Raw genomic sequence first — 17,029 nt, forward strand, 5'->3', positions numbered from 1 at the left:
TACAGAATTTCTCCTACTTTTAATATTCATTTAACTGATTATTTCAATTTAAACTAAATACTAGTAAATCAATAACTAAATTTTGTCAATATGCAGGAAAAATAAATAATTTAAACGGTTGATGCTCACTTTAATTTAAGTTAAATATTAAAAATAAAATAGTTAAATTATTAACTGATGACTTGGTTCAGAAAAAAAACCAAAATTATGACTAGTTAACCTTAAAAATGACTGCCAACCATTTGCCGCCCCTCGAACTAAGTATCTAGAGCCGCCACATTTGGGTTGTGGTGGTTTAAGTGATGGCGGCACTTTGGGTTGGCCTTACTTTTTAGCAGCAAATCGAACACTACCTTTTGCTCCGCGTTAGATATAGGAAAATAATTCAACATACAAATGAATTTTACATTATCATTCAAAAACAAATGGTTTCTTTTGCACAAAGCTTTGAGTCAACTTATGCAATGAACTCGTAAAGTGGTGAAGCAGCATGTATACTGCCATGAAATGGGTCTGGCAGACGCACCTATCATTTTTGCAAGTCAATACAGGTATCAGCTCGTCACAATCCATCCACAGAGCTGCTCTTGTGAGGTTTCCGCTTAAAATCTATGACCATGATTAATCAAAAAGACAAGGCAACTCAACCCTTATAGACTCCAGAGGAATCGGCATTCTGAACAATCCAAGGATGCTCAAGTAGCTTATGCAATGGCAGGCGCTGTGCAGAATCCTTGACAAGCATCTATAATTAAAGGGGAAAACATCTCAAATTTAGGCATAATCCCTTCTGAGAACTTGTGAAATGTGAAAAACAAAAAGCTCAGCTGTTATGTGTTTTAAAGCTTTAAAAAACAGGTCTTTCACCTGACTAATTAAGTCCTTGGCAGCAGAAGAAACAGCAGGTTTAGGAGGGAAATTTAGATCCACTTGCACAATCCTGTTGATGGCAAATACACATCAGCAATATGAAAAATGATCCATATAACATTTGCACTTTCCTACTTATTCCATGTTATCAATAGTAGCATGAAAATAAATACTAAACAAGGAAATTTTCAAACCTATGATAAGAAATTTACTATCCTAAATTATTCATTCCTAGAGGAACTTGCAGTAAATAGCTATCGACAAGCAAGCAATGAAATCATGCAAGTCTTAAATTCAAGCAATGTCAGCCACATGAAAAATAATTGTCCCTTTTAATCTCTAAAAAGAAAGAAAAAGGTATGCACTGTGAACTAAACATATTGCACGCTATATTCACCCTTCTCCATTTTTCAGTTCAGGCAGTACCTTCTGTATGTGTCTGAGTGTTCCTTGGCTTCAAAAGGAGGGACCCCATACAAAAACTCGTAACACAAAACTCCCAGGCTCCAGATATCAACAGTAGCATCATGCTCTACACTTTCCACTACACCATCAACAAAAGCATCAGGTGAATATGAACCCATAATGATGTGTTAGAAACAAATCAAAATCAAACTGACAGCAAATCATAATGGTTTTTTTTTTTTTTTATGTCTACATACCCATCTCAGGGGGCAAGTAATCCAATGTCCCACACATTGTCTGTCTCCGGTTAAATGTATGCACTGACCAACCAAAATCTGCAATCTTCAATTCACCCTGATACGAGAAATCAAGAGTCACATTATAAGCACATGAATATCAATCAATTTACATGTGAAATACTTTTGAGGATGTGCCAGCACCTGTGCACCGATCAAAAGGTTCTCTGGTTTGATATCTCTGTGAATTACATGCTTGCCATGGCAATAAATCAGTGCCCGAGCTAACGAGGCAACATACTGCCACATTTGATAAAATGCATGAACATCATAGCTTGTAATCAGTGTATACAAAGCAAGGTAAGTTTTAAGCAGAAAATGAAGAGCATGTCATCGAAGGGAACAATGTAAATAAGTACCCATCTGTTTTATATGTAGCATGGCAAATGAGACATTCTAGTATCAAATGTGACTTCGAAATATTCAAAAGTAACTTGTTTAATTGACAATAAAATGAAAATAGGGAACAAAATCAAGAATTAATCATATGAAAAGAAAAGTCGAGTTAAATTATAGCTGTAGCATAAAAACAACTCACTGTAGCAGCACGTCTTTCACTAAAGTATTTACACTTCTGCAATTCTTTGTATAGTTCACCCTTTGCTGCATATTCTAATATCAAGTAAACTCGTTTCTGCAACAATTATATTAGACAAACAAATTAGCATAATTTTCAATCATCTTCACATGCTTTTGAAAGACAATAAACACGAGGATTCTACAAAGTACCTGATCATAAAAATAACCATAAAGGCGTAATATGTTGGGATGTCGGAGATGACTTTGAATTTCAACTTCCCGACGGAGTTGATGTTCAACTTGTGATTGTTGCAACTGACTCTTAAAGAGCACCTTTAGAGCCACAATATGATTGCTCTATTTCAGATGACAAACAAATCCCATTGGTTAGACAACTGCCATTAAAAAAATCCAAAGGGCACATAAAGAGAGAAGGAGCTTTTTCCCAAAAGGTTGATTTTTAAAAACTTACTACCAAAAGGGAGGTTCAAAACTTATTTACAAAAGAGGTGTGAATTTAAATTTTCAAACTCAAAATCATGGATTAGAAACGTGACTTGCAAGTGTGGGTTACCATGACTATCCTGACACACGACCATTGAGCACATAATCTTTGCAAATGACTAGGTACTCAATTATGCCCAGTCTTAGGAAAGAAGAAACTAGAGACTTGGTCCCTATGCAAAATAAAGACCATCAAAGGCTCACAACCTACCATGAGATTGGAAGTCGTTGTATTCAATTCTCCCAATTAAATTCGCAGCTCCCAAAATTTCCAACTCTATTGAGGAACGATTGGGAAGTAGTAGAGAGAGCTCAATTTTGTTTCTGTTGGCTGTGTAGGAGAGCTCAGAATTTAATTGACAGAACTCCGTACAAAGTCGTGATTTTTGTCAACAACTTGCTACCTTGTCACCTCAAGCATGTTTATGTCTTTCATGAATGCTGGATTGCATGCCTCTGATGGTCATTATTAGCGACCCAGTACATAGTCCATTATTTCCTTAGCGACTAGATAGACATAGCTTTGGCCGTGTGTCAGGATAGCCGTGGTTATAAAACCATGACTTGCAAGTTCTAACCCAAGATTTTGAAAATGCAACCTTTTGGTAAATAAATTTTATAAAACGCAACCCCCTTTTGGAGAAAAAAAAAAAAAAGAAGCAGCTTAGAGAGAAGGTAAAAGCAACCCAAAACTAAAGCCTTTAATTACGATAAAACTAATCATTTGACAGCAGAGAGTCAATTGCAATCAAGAAGCAAACATTCAACAAAATAAATAAATATTCAACTGCATCCACAACCCTTAACACTAATAACAATAATCATAACTACGAAATGCTAATTGATCCATGAAAACTAACCCTCTTCTCTCGGGCTAAGTAGACATGACCAAACTTTCCTCGTCCAAGAGGCTTTCCTATATCGAAATCATTCAGCGTCCATCTTCTTTTCTCTGCTGCTTTCACCTCTGGAGTAGCCTGTAACAAGTAAAAAAACATAATACATAGAACACTACTGAAAAGCCTGTTCTAATAAAAATAATGTCTTTTCAAAACACTAATAGCAGAAACGTTGCAGAGTAACATTCAAAACCTAAGATTTAGTCAAAATATTTCGAGATTAACATAGCAAAAACTCACATTCCTAATTATGAAATCTGCTAACCCTAAGAACAGCCAGAGTAAATCTGGAAACATAAAGATTTACAATAAAAGATAAACAAAATTTTAGATATTCCAATCGTAAAGTAAAAAAAGTTCTACTGTGTATAATGGGAAGCGAGAAAGAAGAGCTTCATTTCTTTCTTTCATTCCTGCATTGTTTCCCGAGAAACAAACGCCAGAGAGAGGAAACTCGGGGCCAATTTAAAGAATCATAACAAAGAACAGCATTTCAATTCAAAAGAAAAAAAAGAATGACATTAAAACGAGATTTTATACAGAAAATCGAAGATTTAAGATCCGGAGGCTGAAAAACTCACATCATAATAGCAATTACCATACAATTGTTTCGAGCAAATTACCTGCTCTTGCTGTTGAGTCTCTGCAGCAATCGTCATGTGAGAGAGAGAGAGAGAGAGAGAGTAATGGGAGGAGGGAGGGATTGGTGGAGACGAGGAGAGACAGGAAAGGAAATGAAGATCCTGAAAGGAAACGCTGTGCAACGGTCGAATTAGTAATATCAGACACGTGGTCCAATCCCGCTGGAGAGCCTCTTCAAAAAATTTGTCTTTTACAGCTTTGTCAATTGACAAAGGGTGGAGCGTCTTCGGGTTCGGTGTTCAGATAATCCAAAGGCTGTGAGTCCGTCGTCACTGCATATGTGATATTGGTGGGTCACTGATTTAGGATGGTGGGCCCATGGGACTCATTGGGCTTTTCATGCCAGAGCCCACTAAGTAATTTAAATTATTTTGATTTTTTTTTCTATTTTCAGCTCACTCAATACTTATGGAATGAAATAATTCTTAAAATAACTTTTATTTTTAGTAAATATTAAAAATTAATTTTTAAATAATAATAATTCACATAAGGAGGGAAAAATACTGAATTTTTTTTTGCATTTCAAAATTTCAGTATGAAATTTTTTTTACAATTGTTTTTATTTTTTTTACATAATTTATAAATTAATGTTTTTATCTTCAAAGAGAAATAAATTAATCTTTAAAATATATTTTTATTAATAAAATAATCTATATTTTATTTTTTAATATTTTAATTCATATAATTTAAATATTTAAAATAATTTATGTTAAGTTTAACGATTTAATACAATTAAATGACTAATAGGGGTATATACTATATATTTATTATTCAAATAGGCATATAACTATTTATTTATTATATAATATATTAAAAATATAATTATTTTTAAGTATATATAAAAATGAATATTATAATTATTATATTTATAATATTTTATACTTGTTTATTATTTATTAAATTTTTAAATAATCTATTAATATGAAAATTTATTTTAAAGACATAAATTTTATAATTAATATATATTTTAAAAGAAAAATATGATGTAAATAAAAAATAAAATTAAATAAATTACCAACCAATGAAAAATAATTCTAAAAATAAAGTTGATATAAATTATATTTAATTTTTTATCAGCTATTAATTAAATTCAAAAAGTGAATTAAACACTTACTTAATCCTTAAACTTAGGTTGATTGCCTCTATTTTTAATTGACTAATGGCAAATGTCAACCTATTGACTAACTTATTTCTCTTTAAAAATAATGAAGGGACTAATCATCATATTTTGAGAATTAAATTATAAATTACCCTTTTCTAATACAAATTTATAGAATGTATTCGTTGTTACCGATAAAATGTGCTGATTTGAGGCGACTAATAATGCTATTTAAATTATAAACACGGAGCAAAGAGTTAATGTCAGTTAATAAAGCCATCGCAAAGCAACGTTTCGAGACTTACTTCTTTATAAATACAACTCGGGGAAAAGTACAATAATAATAATAATAATAATAATAATAATAATAATAATAATCATAAATACCATGTAACTTATTTATATTATATATAAATATATGAAGATGAACATTAACTTTATTCAAATTATCTTTTATTCTTGAAATTAATTATAACTATATTTTTACTATTTAAATTAATTTTTAAATTTATATAAATTTAAAAATTTTTAATTTTAGAGTTCATATAAGTTTAAAATTTTTAATCCTACTTATTATTAATTTCAATTAAATAAAAAATTTTATATCACTAATACTATTTAACAACACTAACACTCACTAACCCTATGGGCCGGACCGACACTAGGACCTGAGTCAGCCTAAAACTCTTGAGATCCGTAGTAAGCTTAACTATTCCTCAACCCAACTCTAAGGCCCATTTGAGCCCAATTTCAAAAATTCAACCGGACAAAGTCCGGCCATAAAATTGACCATTTAACGGGGAGTTTTTTACTCGCCCAACCTGTAAACACAATATATAATTATCTGGAGAGCTCAGCTCACCCTCCACATAATCAAATATCATGAAAATAAATGGGATCAAGGCTCCCTCATCCAATCCAACATACATGCTTTTAATAAGTTTACAGGTCCAACATGGCAAATATATTACAGAACCAAATCAAATAAATATTTCTAACACATATAGAACTCTAGGAGTTAATAGAATTATACAAACATTACAGACATTAATAGACGACTTGCAAGGGAGAGAGGCAGATTAGAACTCAACAAGAAATCTCCTGTATCCTAGGAAAATAAGGTGAACAGGAGTGAGCGTTCGACTCAAAGAGTAAACTATCAATTTTAACTATAATCTCTATAGCAATCTAAAGCTAATGCACCCTGTGAAGTGAAATGCAATATCGTCATAATTTTCATACAAATCACATCAAAAAGGCAATTTGGAGCACTCACACACTCGATAATGCCAAACAATACATATATGGGAGTTGATCCCCTATACAGCCCTCTTAATCCAACCTCTGTCAGCGAAGATCTCAAGCCGGACTTTCACTTAATAAACCAAATACGGGGTCCCAGCGAAGATCTCAAGCCGTGTCTACCCCGAAGGACAGGGTCCCAGCGAGTATCCCTCAAGCCATGTCTACCCGTCCTGTCCATATTCAGTACCATATCACACGCACGCCAACGCACGCACACTACTCTAAATTACCACAAACAATACCCATGGCAATTCATGAATTAAGAATACAATATAAAATGTGTCTAATGTTTAACTACATAGATATATATATATAAGTGATGTATGAGCATGCCTGAACATATAATAATATTGAAATTATAATTAAAATTAATATTTTACTCATAGACTTAACCGCAGTCACTGTGGCGGCTAGGCGGAGGAGGAAGGCTGTCTCGGCTCACCTAACAATTTTATTATAATTAGTTAATACATGTTACTCAATACAAACTGAGAAAAAACCAAAGATGTCCTAAAGCATGCGAAAATCTGGCAGAGTCTGCCCTAAACTTAGGACCTACCCAACCTGCAAAAGGGTTTAAAACGCACTTCTATATCTACAAACCATACACCCATAACTCAATCACATCACACAGCCCCTCACAACTCAATCACATCACACAGCCCTTCCTGGGCCCATCCAAACAATCATCAATCATAATATGAAAAATTATAGTTTAATCCTTATAATTGACCCTTTTGTAAAACCTATCCAAATAAGCTCTAAAAATTCTAAAACTTTTCCCTGCGGTCCTTAGCATTATTACTAAGCTAATGCAAAAGGAATTATAATTTTCTAAGCTATCACGAATATTTTATGGATTTTTAATCCCATCCAAGCATAAGATAATTAAGAAAAAGTAAGGTTCAGGTTTACCTATGCCGATTCCGACCCCGGGGATGCGCTCGGGACGTCTGACAATGGTGGGGTAGCCAAAATCTTGACCCAATTTCATGACTTTTTCGGTAGCCTGTCTGTCTGGCTGAAAATTTACAGACTCAGGCAACCGTTGAATTTACGCAAATTGAAGGTACCTACACGAAGCCCACAACACGGAGGTTAGTATATAATTTTTACGAAATTTTCTAAGCTCATTTAGTACTCGGAAAAACAATACGAAGTTTCATGGGACCCACCGAAAAATGGTGTTGGAAAATTTTAAAATTTATATTGCCACGAAGCTCTCGAGGTGTAGATATGTTTTGGCATAAGATCCGGTCCGATCGATGGCCGGATCGGCTGGATTTTGATCGGGAAGGTGAAGCGTCGCGCACTCGCATGGGAGGACTTAGTGCGCATTTTCCAGCTGCCTGGAGTGTCGACCGGCGGTGAGGAAGGGCTGGGCGGCACGCCGGTGAGTGGGGAGGGCTAGGGTGGCGGCGGAGCGGCGAAGGGAGGTGCGAGGAGAGAGAAAACAGGAGAGAGAGAAGAGACATCGAGCGCGCGTGAGAGAGAAGGAAGAAGAAAAACGAAAAGGTCGGTCCTATTCGACCGGTCTGATCCGGTCCAGTTTGATTCGGCCGGTCCGATTCATGATATAAAATTTTGAATTTTTACTCTGCCTTGGGACCGAAAACGAGGCCCAAAAATTTCGAAAAAATTCTATAAAACTCAGAAAAATTCGTAGAGTCCAAATATATTTTTAGTTTTACCACATGGTCTTTAAATTAATTTTTTTAAAATCATCAAAGTTTTATATTTTCGAAAAATCGAACCCGATTTCTAAAATCTGAAAAATTTTAAATAATTTTCTAAAATTTAAATAAAATAAAATATTAATATTTACCCACAAAATAATAAATTTTAAAAAAATTAGGGATGTTATATTCTTCCCCCCTTACAGAAAATACATCATTAAATTTTTACACAAGGCAGAATAAAGTACAGAATTACACATTGAATAGATAAGGGTACTTCTACGCATGTCCCGTTCTGACTCCCAGGTGCACTCTTCCACTGACTGACTCCTCTATAAAACCTTAACCATAAGGATCTGTTTTGATCTTAGCTGCCTCACTTGGTAGTCCACCATGGCTATAGGTTGCTCCTCAAACGTCAAGTCTTCCTTTATCTCTACTATATCCGGCTGTAGCACATGAACATGAGAAAGGTTGGGTGGTAACTCCAACCGAAAGACAACCGCTCCAACTCTATCAGTAACCTCAAAAGGTCCAATATATCGAGGTGCCAACTTGCCCTTCTTTCCAAATCTCATGACTCCCTTCATCAGATAAACCTTCAGGAATACGTAAGCGCCTACTGCAAACTCTACATCCCTCCGTCTAGGATCTGTATAACTCTTCTGCCTACTAAAAGCTATTTTCAATCGTTCCCTGATTAAAGGGACTATCTCTAAAGTGTACTGCACTAGGTCCACATCATGCACCCTCACTTCTCCCATTTTCGTCCAACACAGAGGAGACCTACACTTTCTAACATATAATGCCTCATAGGGTGCCATCCCTATGTTGGAATGATAACTGTTATTGTAGGAAAACTCCACCAATGATAGCTGATCATCCCATTGACCTCTAAAATCCAAAACATACATGCGAAGCATGTCTTCCAGTATTTGGATTGTCCTTTCGGACTGCCCGTCTGTCTGAGGGTGGAAAGCGGTACTAAAGTTCAACTGTGTGCCAAGTGCCTCCTGCAACTTCCTCCAAAATCGAGAAGTGAACTGGGGTCCTCTTTAGATATTATGGAAGTAGGAACTCCATGCAATCTGACTATTTCTCGAATATAGAGCTAGGCATACTATGCAACAGAATATGTGGTCTTCACAAGCAAGAAATGAGCTGATTTAGTTAGATGGTCTACGATTACCCATATCAAATCATATCCCTGCATGGTACGAGGCAACTCAGTCACAAAATCCATAGTAATCATTTCCCACTTCCATTTCAGGATAAGGAGCTCTTGCAGCTTCTTTGACGGCCTCTGATGTTCAAATTTCACCTTCTGACAAGTCAAGCACTTGGACACAAAGTCTACTATGTCTCTCTTCATGCCATTCCACCAATAGCTATCTTTCACATCGTGGTACATCTTGGTGGAGCCTGAGTGGACATTATACAGCGTATAGTGTGCCTCTCGCATGATTTCGTTTTTGAGATTGTCCACGTCGGGCACACATGTTCTGGAACCTTGCATAAAGGCACCATCATTGGCAAGTCCAAACTCACCACCTTCACCCTGTTGTACTCTTTCTATGATCTGCATCAATTGCTGGTCTGTGTGTTGGGAAACTCTGACTCTGTCTCGCAAGTCTGGCCTCACTGAAAAATGAGGTAATAATACCCCCTCATCTGAAAGATCTAAGGTCAGACCTTGATCCATCAACTCATGTACTTTCTGAATCAACAGTCTCTTCTCTGCTGATATGTGCGCCAAGCTGCCAGAAGATTTTCTGCTCAAAGCATCTGCTACTACATTGGCCTTCCTAGGGTGGTACTGGATGGTACAATCATAATCCTTCAGAAGCTCCATCCATCTCTTCTGTCTCAAATTTAAATCCCTCTGTTGAAGATGCACTTCAAACTCTTGTGGTCAGTGTATATCTCGCACGCTTCACCATACAGGTAGTGTCTCTAGATCTTTAGTGTGAAGACTACAGTCGCCATTTCCAAGTCATGGGTGGGGTAGTTCTGCTCATGCCTCTTTAGCTGCCTTGAAGCATAAGCCACTACTTTTCCATTCTACATCAAAACACACCCTAAGCCAATTCTGGAGGCATCACAGTACACGGTATATCCTTCACCACTCATCGGTAAGGTCAACATAGGAGCGGTGGTTAGACACTCCTTAAGCTTCTGGAAACTCTCCTCACAATCATCAGTCCAAATGAATGGAACATTCTTCTGAGTTAACTTAGTTAGGGGAGCTGCTATTTCTGGAAAAATCCTGCACAAAACGCCTATAGTAACCAGCTAAGCCCAGAAAACTACGCACCTCAGTGACTGTTGTTGGCCTAAGTCAATTAGTTACAATCTCAATTTTCTTGGGATCCACTTGAATGCCTTCACTAGAAACCACGTGTCCCAAGAATGAGATACTTTCTAGCCAAAATTCACATTTTGAAAATTTGGCATATAGTTGGTGCTCCCTCAAAGTCTGCAACACCATCCTCAAGTGCCACACATGTTCTTCCTCGGTCCGAGAGTATACCAAAATGTCATCTATGAATACGATGACAAAACGATCCAGGAATGGCCTGAACACCCTGTTCATCAAGTCCATGAATTCTGCTGGTGCATTAATGAGTCCAAAAGACATCACCAAGAACTCATAATGACCATATCTTGTCCTGAAGGCTGTTTTGGACACATCCTCATTCCTGATTCTCAACTGATGGTAGCTTGATCGTAGGTCTATCTTGAAAAAGAATCTAGCCCCTTGGAGCTGATTAAACAGATCATCGATCCGGGGAAGTGGATACTTGCTCTTCACAGTCACCTTATTCAGTTGTCTATAGTCAATACACAACCTCAATGACCCATCTTTCTTTCTCACAAATAGAACAGGAGCACCCCAGGGTGAAGTGCTCGGACGTATGAAATTCTTGTCCAAAAGCTCCTGTAGTTGCTCCTTTAACTCTTTCAATTCTACTGGTGCCATCCTGTAAGGCGGCATTGATATGGGGTTTGTACCCGACACAACATCAATGCAGAACTCTATTTCCCTTCCTAGTGGCAACCCTGGAAGCTCCTCAGGGAAGACATCCATGAATTCTCTAACAACAGGAACATTTTCCATGTTGACACCTTCTACAGATGTATCTCTCATCAATGCTAAATACCCTTGACCTCCACGCCTCAACATTTTTCTAGCACTAACTGCTGACACCAAATTATATGGAGTCACGTTCCTGTCACCATCAAAGCTAAACTCTTCCACACCAGGTATATGGAAATACACCTTTTTGTTCCTGCAGTCTAATGTGGCATAATGAGTTGCCAACCAATCCATTCCCAAAATGACATCGAAATCCATTACTGGTAGAGGAACTAAGTCTACTGGGAGGATCCTTCCATCCACTACTACTGGACTACCCGAAAAAACCATATCTACATCTATGTCGTCACTAAGCAGGGTAGCTACAGACAAAGGGCATTCTAAAGTTGTAAGGTTCCTACCCAATCTCATGGCAAACACAGGGAAGACAAATGAGTGCGTAGTACCCGGATCTATCAAAACACGAGCCTTATAAGAACAGACTAGAAGAATACCTGCCACAACTGCATTGGAAGCCAGAGCATCTTGGTGGGTCAGGATGAAAACCCTAGCTTGATCCCTACCCTGCATTACAGAACCCTAATATTGACTTCTATTTCCTGATCTGCCTCCAAATCCACATCCTCCTTGTCCTCGGCCCTATTGGCCACTGAACTGACTGCGTGCCATGCTGGAAGCACCAAGATACAGCTGACGAGAAACATTTGCAACAGAACCCTGTGACCCCATCTGTGGCTCGCTGAACACGGGGCATTCCCTAGCAAAGTAACCTTGTTGGCCACACCTGAAACATTCTCCTGAACCCATCATACAAGGTCCTGAATATCCTCTTCCACACTGTGCGCAAGGTGTAAAGGAGGATCCTGAACCTAATCTGGAACTGTTGTATCCCAAACTGTGACCACTGTTGGATCGGTACCCTAGTCTGAATCCTTGAGATTTGTGTCTAAAACCACCCTTCTTGTTCCTATTTTTTCCTCTGTAATGACTTTGGCCTTCGCTATCTATAGTACCCATGTGGGGAACACCTGAAGAACCCTCTGCTCTACTTTTCTTTGCCCTTCCGCTGTCATCTCCTGTATAGCTAATCTCAATCTATCAGGCTCGATCAACTACCATATCAAAAGACTGATCGGACATCATGGCCAGGTTTGCATACCTCCTATCCAGCCTCTTTAGGAACCTTTTTACCTTCATACTTTCTGTAGCCACTGCTATAGGGGCATACCTGCTCAATTCCAGAAATTCTGTAGCATATTCATCTACAGACCTGCCATTCTGGCTTAAGGCCTCAAAGGCCCACTACTTTTGATCTCTAAAACTTTCTAGCACAAACCTGTTGATAAATAGTTCCACAAACTGGGTCCATGACAAACCTTCCATCCAAGGTAATATGTAGTCATTCATCCATTGTCTAGGCATAGGCCCCATGACATACTGCACACATTCTATAAGTCTCCTATCAATCAACTACAACTCTGTCCCTGCCTGTCTGCAGGAATCCAAAAATCGATAAGCATCATCTGACACATCATAAGTACCTGGCACCAACTTCTTGAAATTAATTATTTGTTTGTAAGGTTCCCCTCTTGGTGGGGTGGGCTGCTACTGTTAGGGAGGGTAGACCATATACTGTGCCATCATATCGATAGTTCTCTGCAAACCAGCTAGAGTAGTTGCCATTGGGTCCATGGGACCCGGGGCCACAAAAGACTATTCATGAACTGGTGGTGGTTTCTCCTCTACTTAAGCAGCTCTAGGCCTCCTACCCCGCCTCCTTGAGGCAGGTGCCTCATCCTGTGCCGACACCTCGTCAGGCACATCTGGTTCTGGTGCAATGGCAGCTCTCCTGCTTCTATGCATTTTCCTAAAATTCAGCAGCATTAGCCTACAAAATTTTAAAACGGCATGTTACACAACTCTATAGACTCATATTTACACATAATTATATAAAGCAAAAACTAGAAGCAAAGATGACAATGCAAGATGAATGTGGACCCTATTTTCCGCATGTGACTCCTATTAGACTCTTCCCAACACTTTAGACAATTTTTCCCTATGAATCTAGAGCCTAAGCTTTGATACCAGATTTGTCACGACCCAACCTATGGGTCGGACTGGCACTAGGACCTAGGCCAGCCTAAAGCCCCTGAGGCCCGTAGTAAGCCTAACTATTCCTCAACCCAACTCTAAGGCCCATTTGGGCCCAATTTCAAGAATTCAACCGGACAGAGTCTGGCTATAAAATGGACTATTTAACAGGGAGTTTTTGACTTGCCTGACCTGTAAACACAATATATAATCATCTGGGGAGCTCAGCTCACCCTCCACATAATCAAATGTAATAAAAATAAATGGGAGCTCGGCTCCCTCATCCAATCCAACATACATGCTTTTTATAAGTTTACAGGTCTAACATGGCAAATATATTACAAACACAAATTAAATAAATATTTCTAACACATGCGGAATTCTAGGAGTTAACAGAATTATACAAACATTACAGACATTAATAGAAGACCTGCGAGGGAGAGAGGCAGGTTAGAACTCAACAAGAAATCTCCTGTATCCTGGAAAAATAAGGTGAACAGGAGTGAGCGTTCGACTCAGAGAGTAAAATATCAATTTTAACCATAATCTCTATAGCTATCTAAAGCTAATGCACCTTGTGAAGTGAAATGCAACATCGTCATAATTTTCATACAAATCACATCAAAAAGGCAATTTGGAGCACTCACACACCTGATAATGTCAAACAATACATATATGGGAGCTGATTCCCTATACAGCCCTCTTAATCCAACCTCTGCCAGCGAAGATCTCAAGTCGGACTTTCGCTTAATAAACCAAATACAGGGTCTCAATGAAGATCTCAAGTCGTTTCTACCCCAAAGGACTGGGTCCTAGTGAGTATCCCTCAAGCCGTATCTACTCGTCCTGTCCATATCCAGTACCATATCACACGCATGCCAACGCACCACACTGCTCCAAATTACCACAAACAATACCCATGGCAATTCATCAATTAAGAATGCAATATAAAGAGTGCCTAATGTTTAACTACATAGATATATACATATAAGTGATGCATGAGCTTGCCTAAACATATAATAATATTGAAATTATAATTAAAATTAATATTTTACTCACAGACTTAACCGCAGTCACTGTGGTGGCTGAGAGGAGGAAGAAGGCTGACCCAGCTCACCTGACAATTTTATTATAATTATTTAATACATTTTACTCAATACAAACAGAGAAAAGACTAAAAATGTCCTAAAGTGTGCTAAAAATCCAGTAGAGTCTCCCCTATACCTAGAACCTATTCAACCTGTAAAAAGGCTTAAAACGCACTTCTATATCCACAAACCATACACTCACAACTTAATCACATCACACAGTCCCTCCTAGGCCCATCCAAACAGTCATCAATCATAATATGTAAAATTACAGTTTAGTCCTTATAATTGACCCTTTTGCAAAACTACCCAAATAAGTTCTAAAAATTCTAAAACTTTGCCCCGCGGTCCTTAGTATTATTACTAAGCTAATGCAAAAGGAATTATAATTTTCTAAGCTACCATGAATATTTTATGGATTTTTAATCCCATTCAAGCACTAGATAATTAAGAAAAAGTAAGGTTCGGGTTTACCTATATCGATTCTGACCCTTGGGACGCGCTTGGGACGTCTGACAACGGTGGGGTAGCCAAAATCTCGACCCAATTCTCATACTTTTTGGATAGCCTGTCTATCTGGCAAAAAATTTATAGACCTGGGCAACCGTTGAATTTTTGCAAATTGAAGGTACCTACACGAAGCCCACAACACGGGGGTTAGTATATAATTTTTACGGAATTTTCTAAACTCATTTAGTACTCAAAAAAACACTACGAAGTTTCATGGGACCCACCGAAAAATAGTATCGAAAATTTTGAAATTTATATTGCTGCGAAACTCTCGACGAATGAATCGCTCCGGTACTCTCAGTTTTCTCATGGGGTTCACGGTTTGCGAGAAATCTAACTCAAAAATCAAAATGGGCTAAAACTTCCCGGATAAAAATTGGGCAAACCGCTTGATGAATTTTGGTATTCTTGGTGTTTATGGAAAGCTCTGGAGGTGTAGAAATGTTTTGGCATAAGACCCGATCCGATCGGTGGCCGGATCAGCCGAATTTTGGCCAGGAAGGTGAAGCGTTGTGCACGCACAGGGGAGGACTTTGCGCACTTTTTTCGGCCGCTTGGAGCGTCAGCCGGCGATGGGGAAGGGCTGGGGCGGCGCGCCGACGAGTGGGGAGGGCTGGGGTGGCGGCAACAGCGCGGTGAGGGAGGTGAGAGGAGAGAGAAAATGGGAGAGAGAGAGAGAGAGAGAGAGAGGAGACGTCGGGCGCGCGCGAGAGAGAACGAAGAAGAAAAAGAAAAGGCCAATCCGATTCTACCGGTTCGATATGGTCCGGTTCGATTTAGCCGGTCCGATTCATAATACAAAATTTTAAATTTTTACTCTGCCTTGTGATCGAAAACGAGGCCCAAAAAATTCTAGAAAACTCAGAAAAATTCATAGAGTCTAAATGTATTTTTAGTTTTGCCACGTGGTCTTTAAATTAATTTTTTAAAAATCATCAAAGTTTTATATTTTCGGAACATCGAACCCGATTTCTAAAATCTAAAAAATTTTAAATAATTTTCTAAAATTTAAATAAAATAAAATATTAATATTTACCCACAAAATAATAAATTTAAAAAAAAATTAGGGGTGTTACAAAAAATATATATCGCTAATAATTTTAGTAATTAGTTACTTGCAAACATTATAATAGCTAAACTTTTAGCGGTAGAAAATTTATCGCTAAATTTTTAATGATGATAATTCTATAATATATTATATTGTCACTAATAACTTTTAGTAACAATATATTTATTACTAAATAACTAATAATATCAATTTCAAATATTACAATAACTAATTAAAATTAAAATTTTAATATTATTTTAATAATAATTCTACTTATAATAAAAAAATATATTATGATTCTTAATATAGTAATTCTGTAATTATAATTTTATAAACATTATTAATTTAATAAAAATTATTTAATTTATTTTAATAAAATTAATAAAAAAACATTAAACACTGAATATTATTTTTACTAATTTATTTTTTAATTGTTTTAAATATCTATAAAATTATAAATTTAAAACTTATTAATATATATACACACACTAGAAAGGAGGGGAATAATTAGAGGATACACATTATTATAAAATTATTATTAAAAAATAACTATTTAATGAACATAATTTAAAAAAAATATTATTCAAAAGTTAAATATTTTATTAAATAAAAATTTAACTAAATATTAAAATCAAGAATATGATTTTTTTAATCCAAATCAAGTAAATGAATTACATTATTGATCATAAATTTATAGCTTTTTTTAATTATTTATATTGATAAAAATATAGCTTTAATCAAACTTAAATTTTATTTTTATATCTAAACAAATTTTCGTTTATTTCATTTTTATTAAAAATAAAAATAAATTATTTTATATTTTTAATTATTGTTCAATATAATAAATTGAAAAAATCATTGAAACTTTAATTAAATTATTATAATTGCATTTCAATTTTGACCAAGTTAGGTAAATAGAATAAAACTAACACTAATTTTATAATTTTAGTAAAATCAACTAAAATTTAAATAAAATTAAG

General features: G+C 36.5%; 1 protein-coding gene across 2 annotated transcripts; it reads right to left on the minus strand.

Annotated features, from left to right (window-relative positions):
- Positions 1-391: 391 nt before the first annotated feature.
- On the minus strand, positions 392-4,267 carry LOC110671564 (serine/threonine-protein kinase Aurora-2). 2 transcript variants are annotated; one of them, XM_021834053.2, is made up of 9 exons: positions 4,117-4,267; positions 3,455-3,571; positions 2,301-2,447; positions 2,110-2,205; positions 1,716-1,811; positions 1,533-1,629; positions 1,297-1,414; positions 868-940; positions 392-745 (listed from the first exon to the last, which is right to left on the minus strand). In XM_021834053.2, the coding sequence occupies exons 1-9, from the start codon at positions 4,150-4,152 to the stop codon at positions 644-646; spliced, it is 882 nt and encodes a 293-aa protein (XP_021689745.2). In that variant the 5' UTR covers positions 4,153-4,267; the 3' UTR covers positions 392-643. The 2 variants fall into 2 exon arrangements, with proteins under 2 accessions (XP_021689745.2, XP_021689746.2); XM_021834054.2 differs by lacking the exon at positions 1,716-1,811.
- Positions 4,268-17,029: the final 12,762 nt, after the last annotated feature.

Source organism: Hevea brasiliensis, chromosome 4, assembly GCF_030052815.1.
Source record: "Hevea brasiliensis isolate MT/VB/25A 57/8 chromosome 4, ASM3005281v1, whole genome shotgun sequence".
NCBI classification, from domain to species: domain Eukaryota; kingdom Viridiplantae; phylum Streptophyta; class Magnoliopsida; order Malpighiales; family Euphorbiaceae; genus Hevea; species Hevea brasiliensis.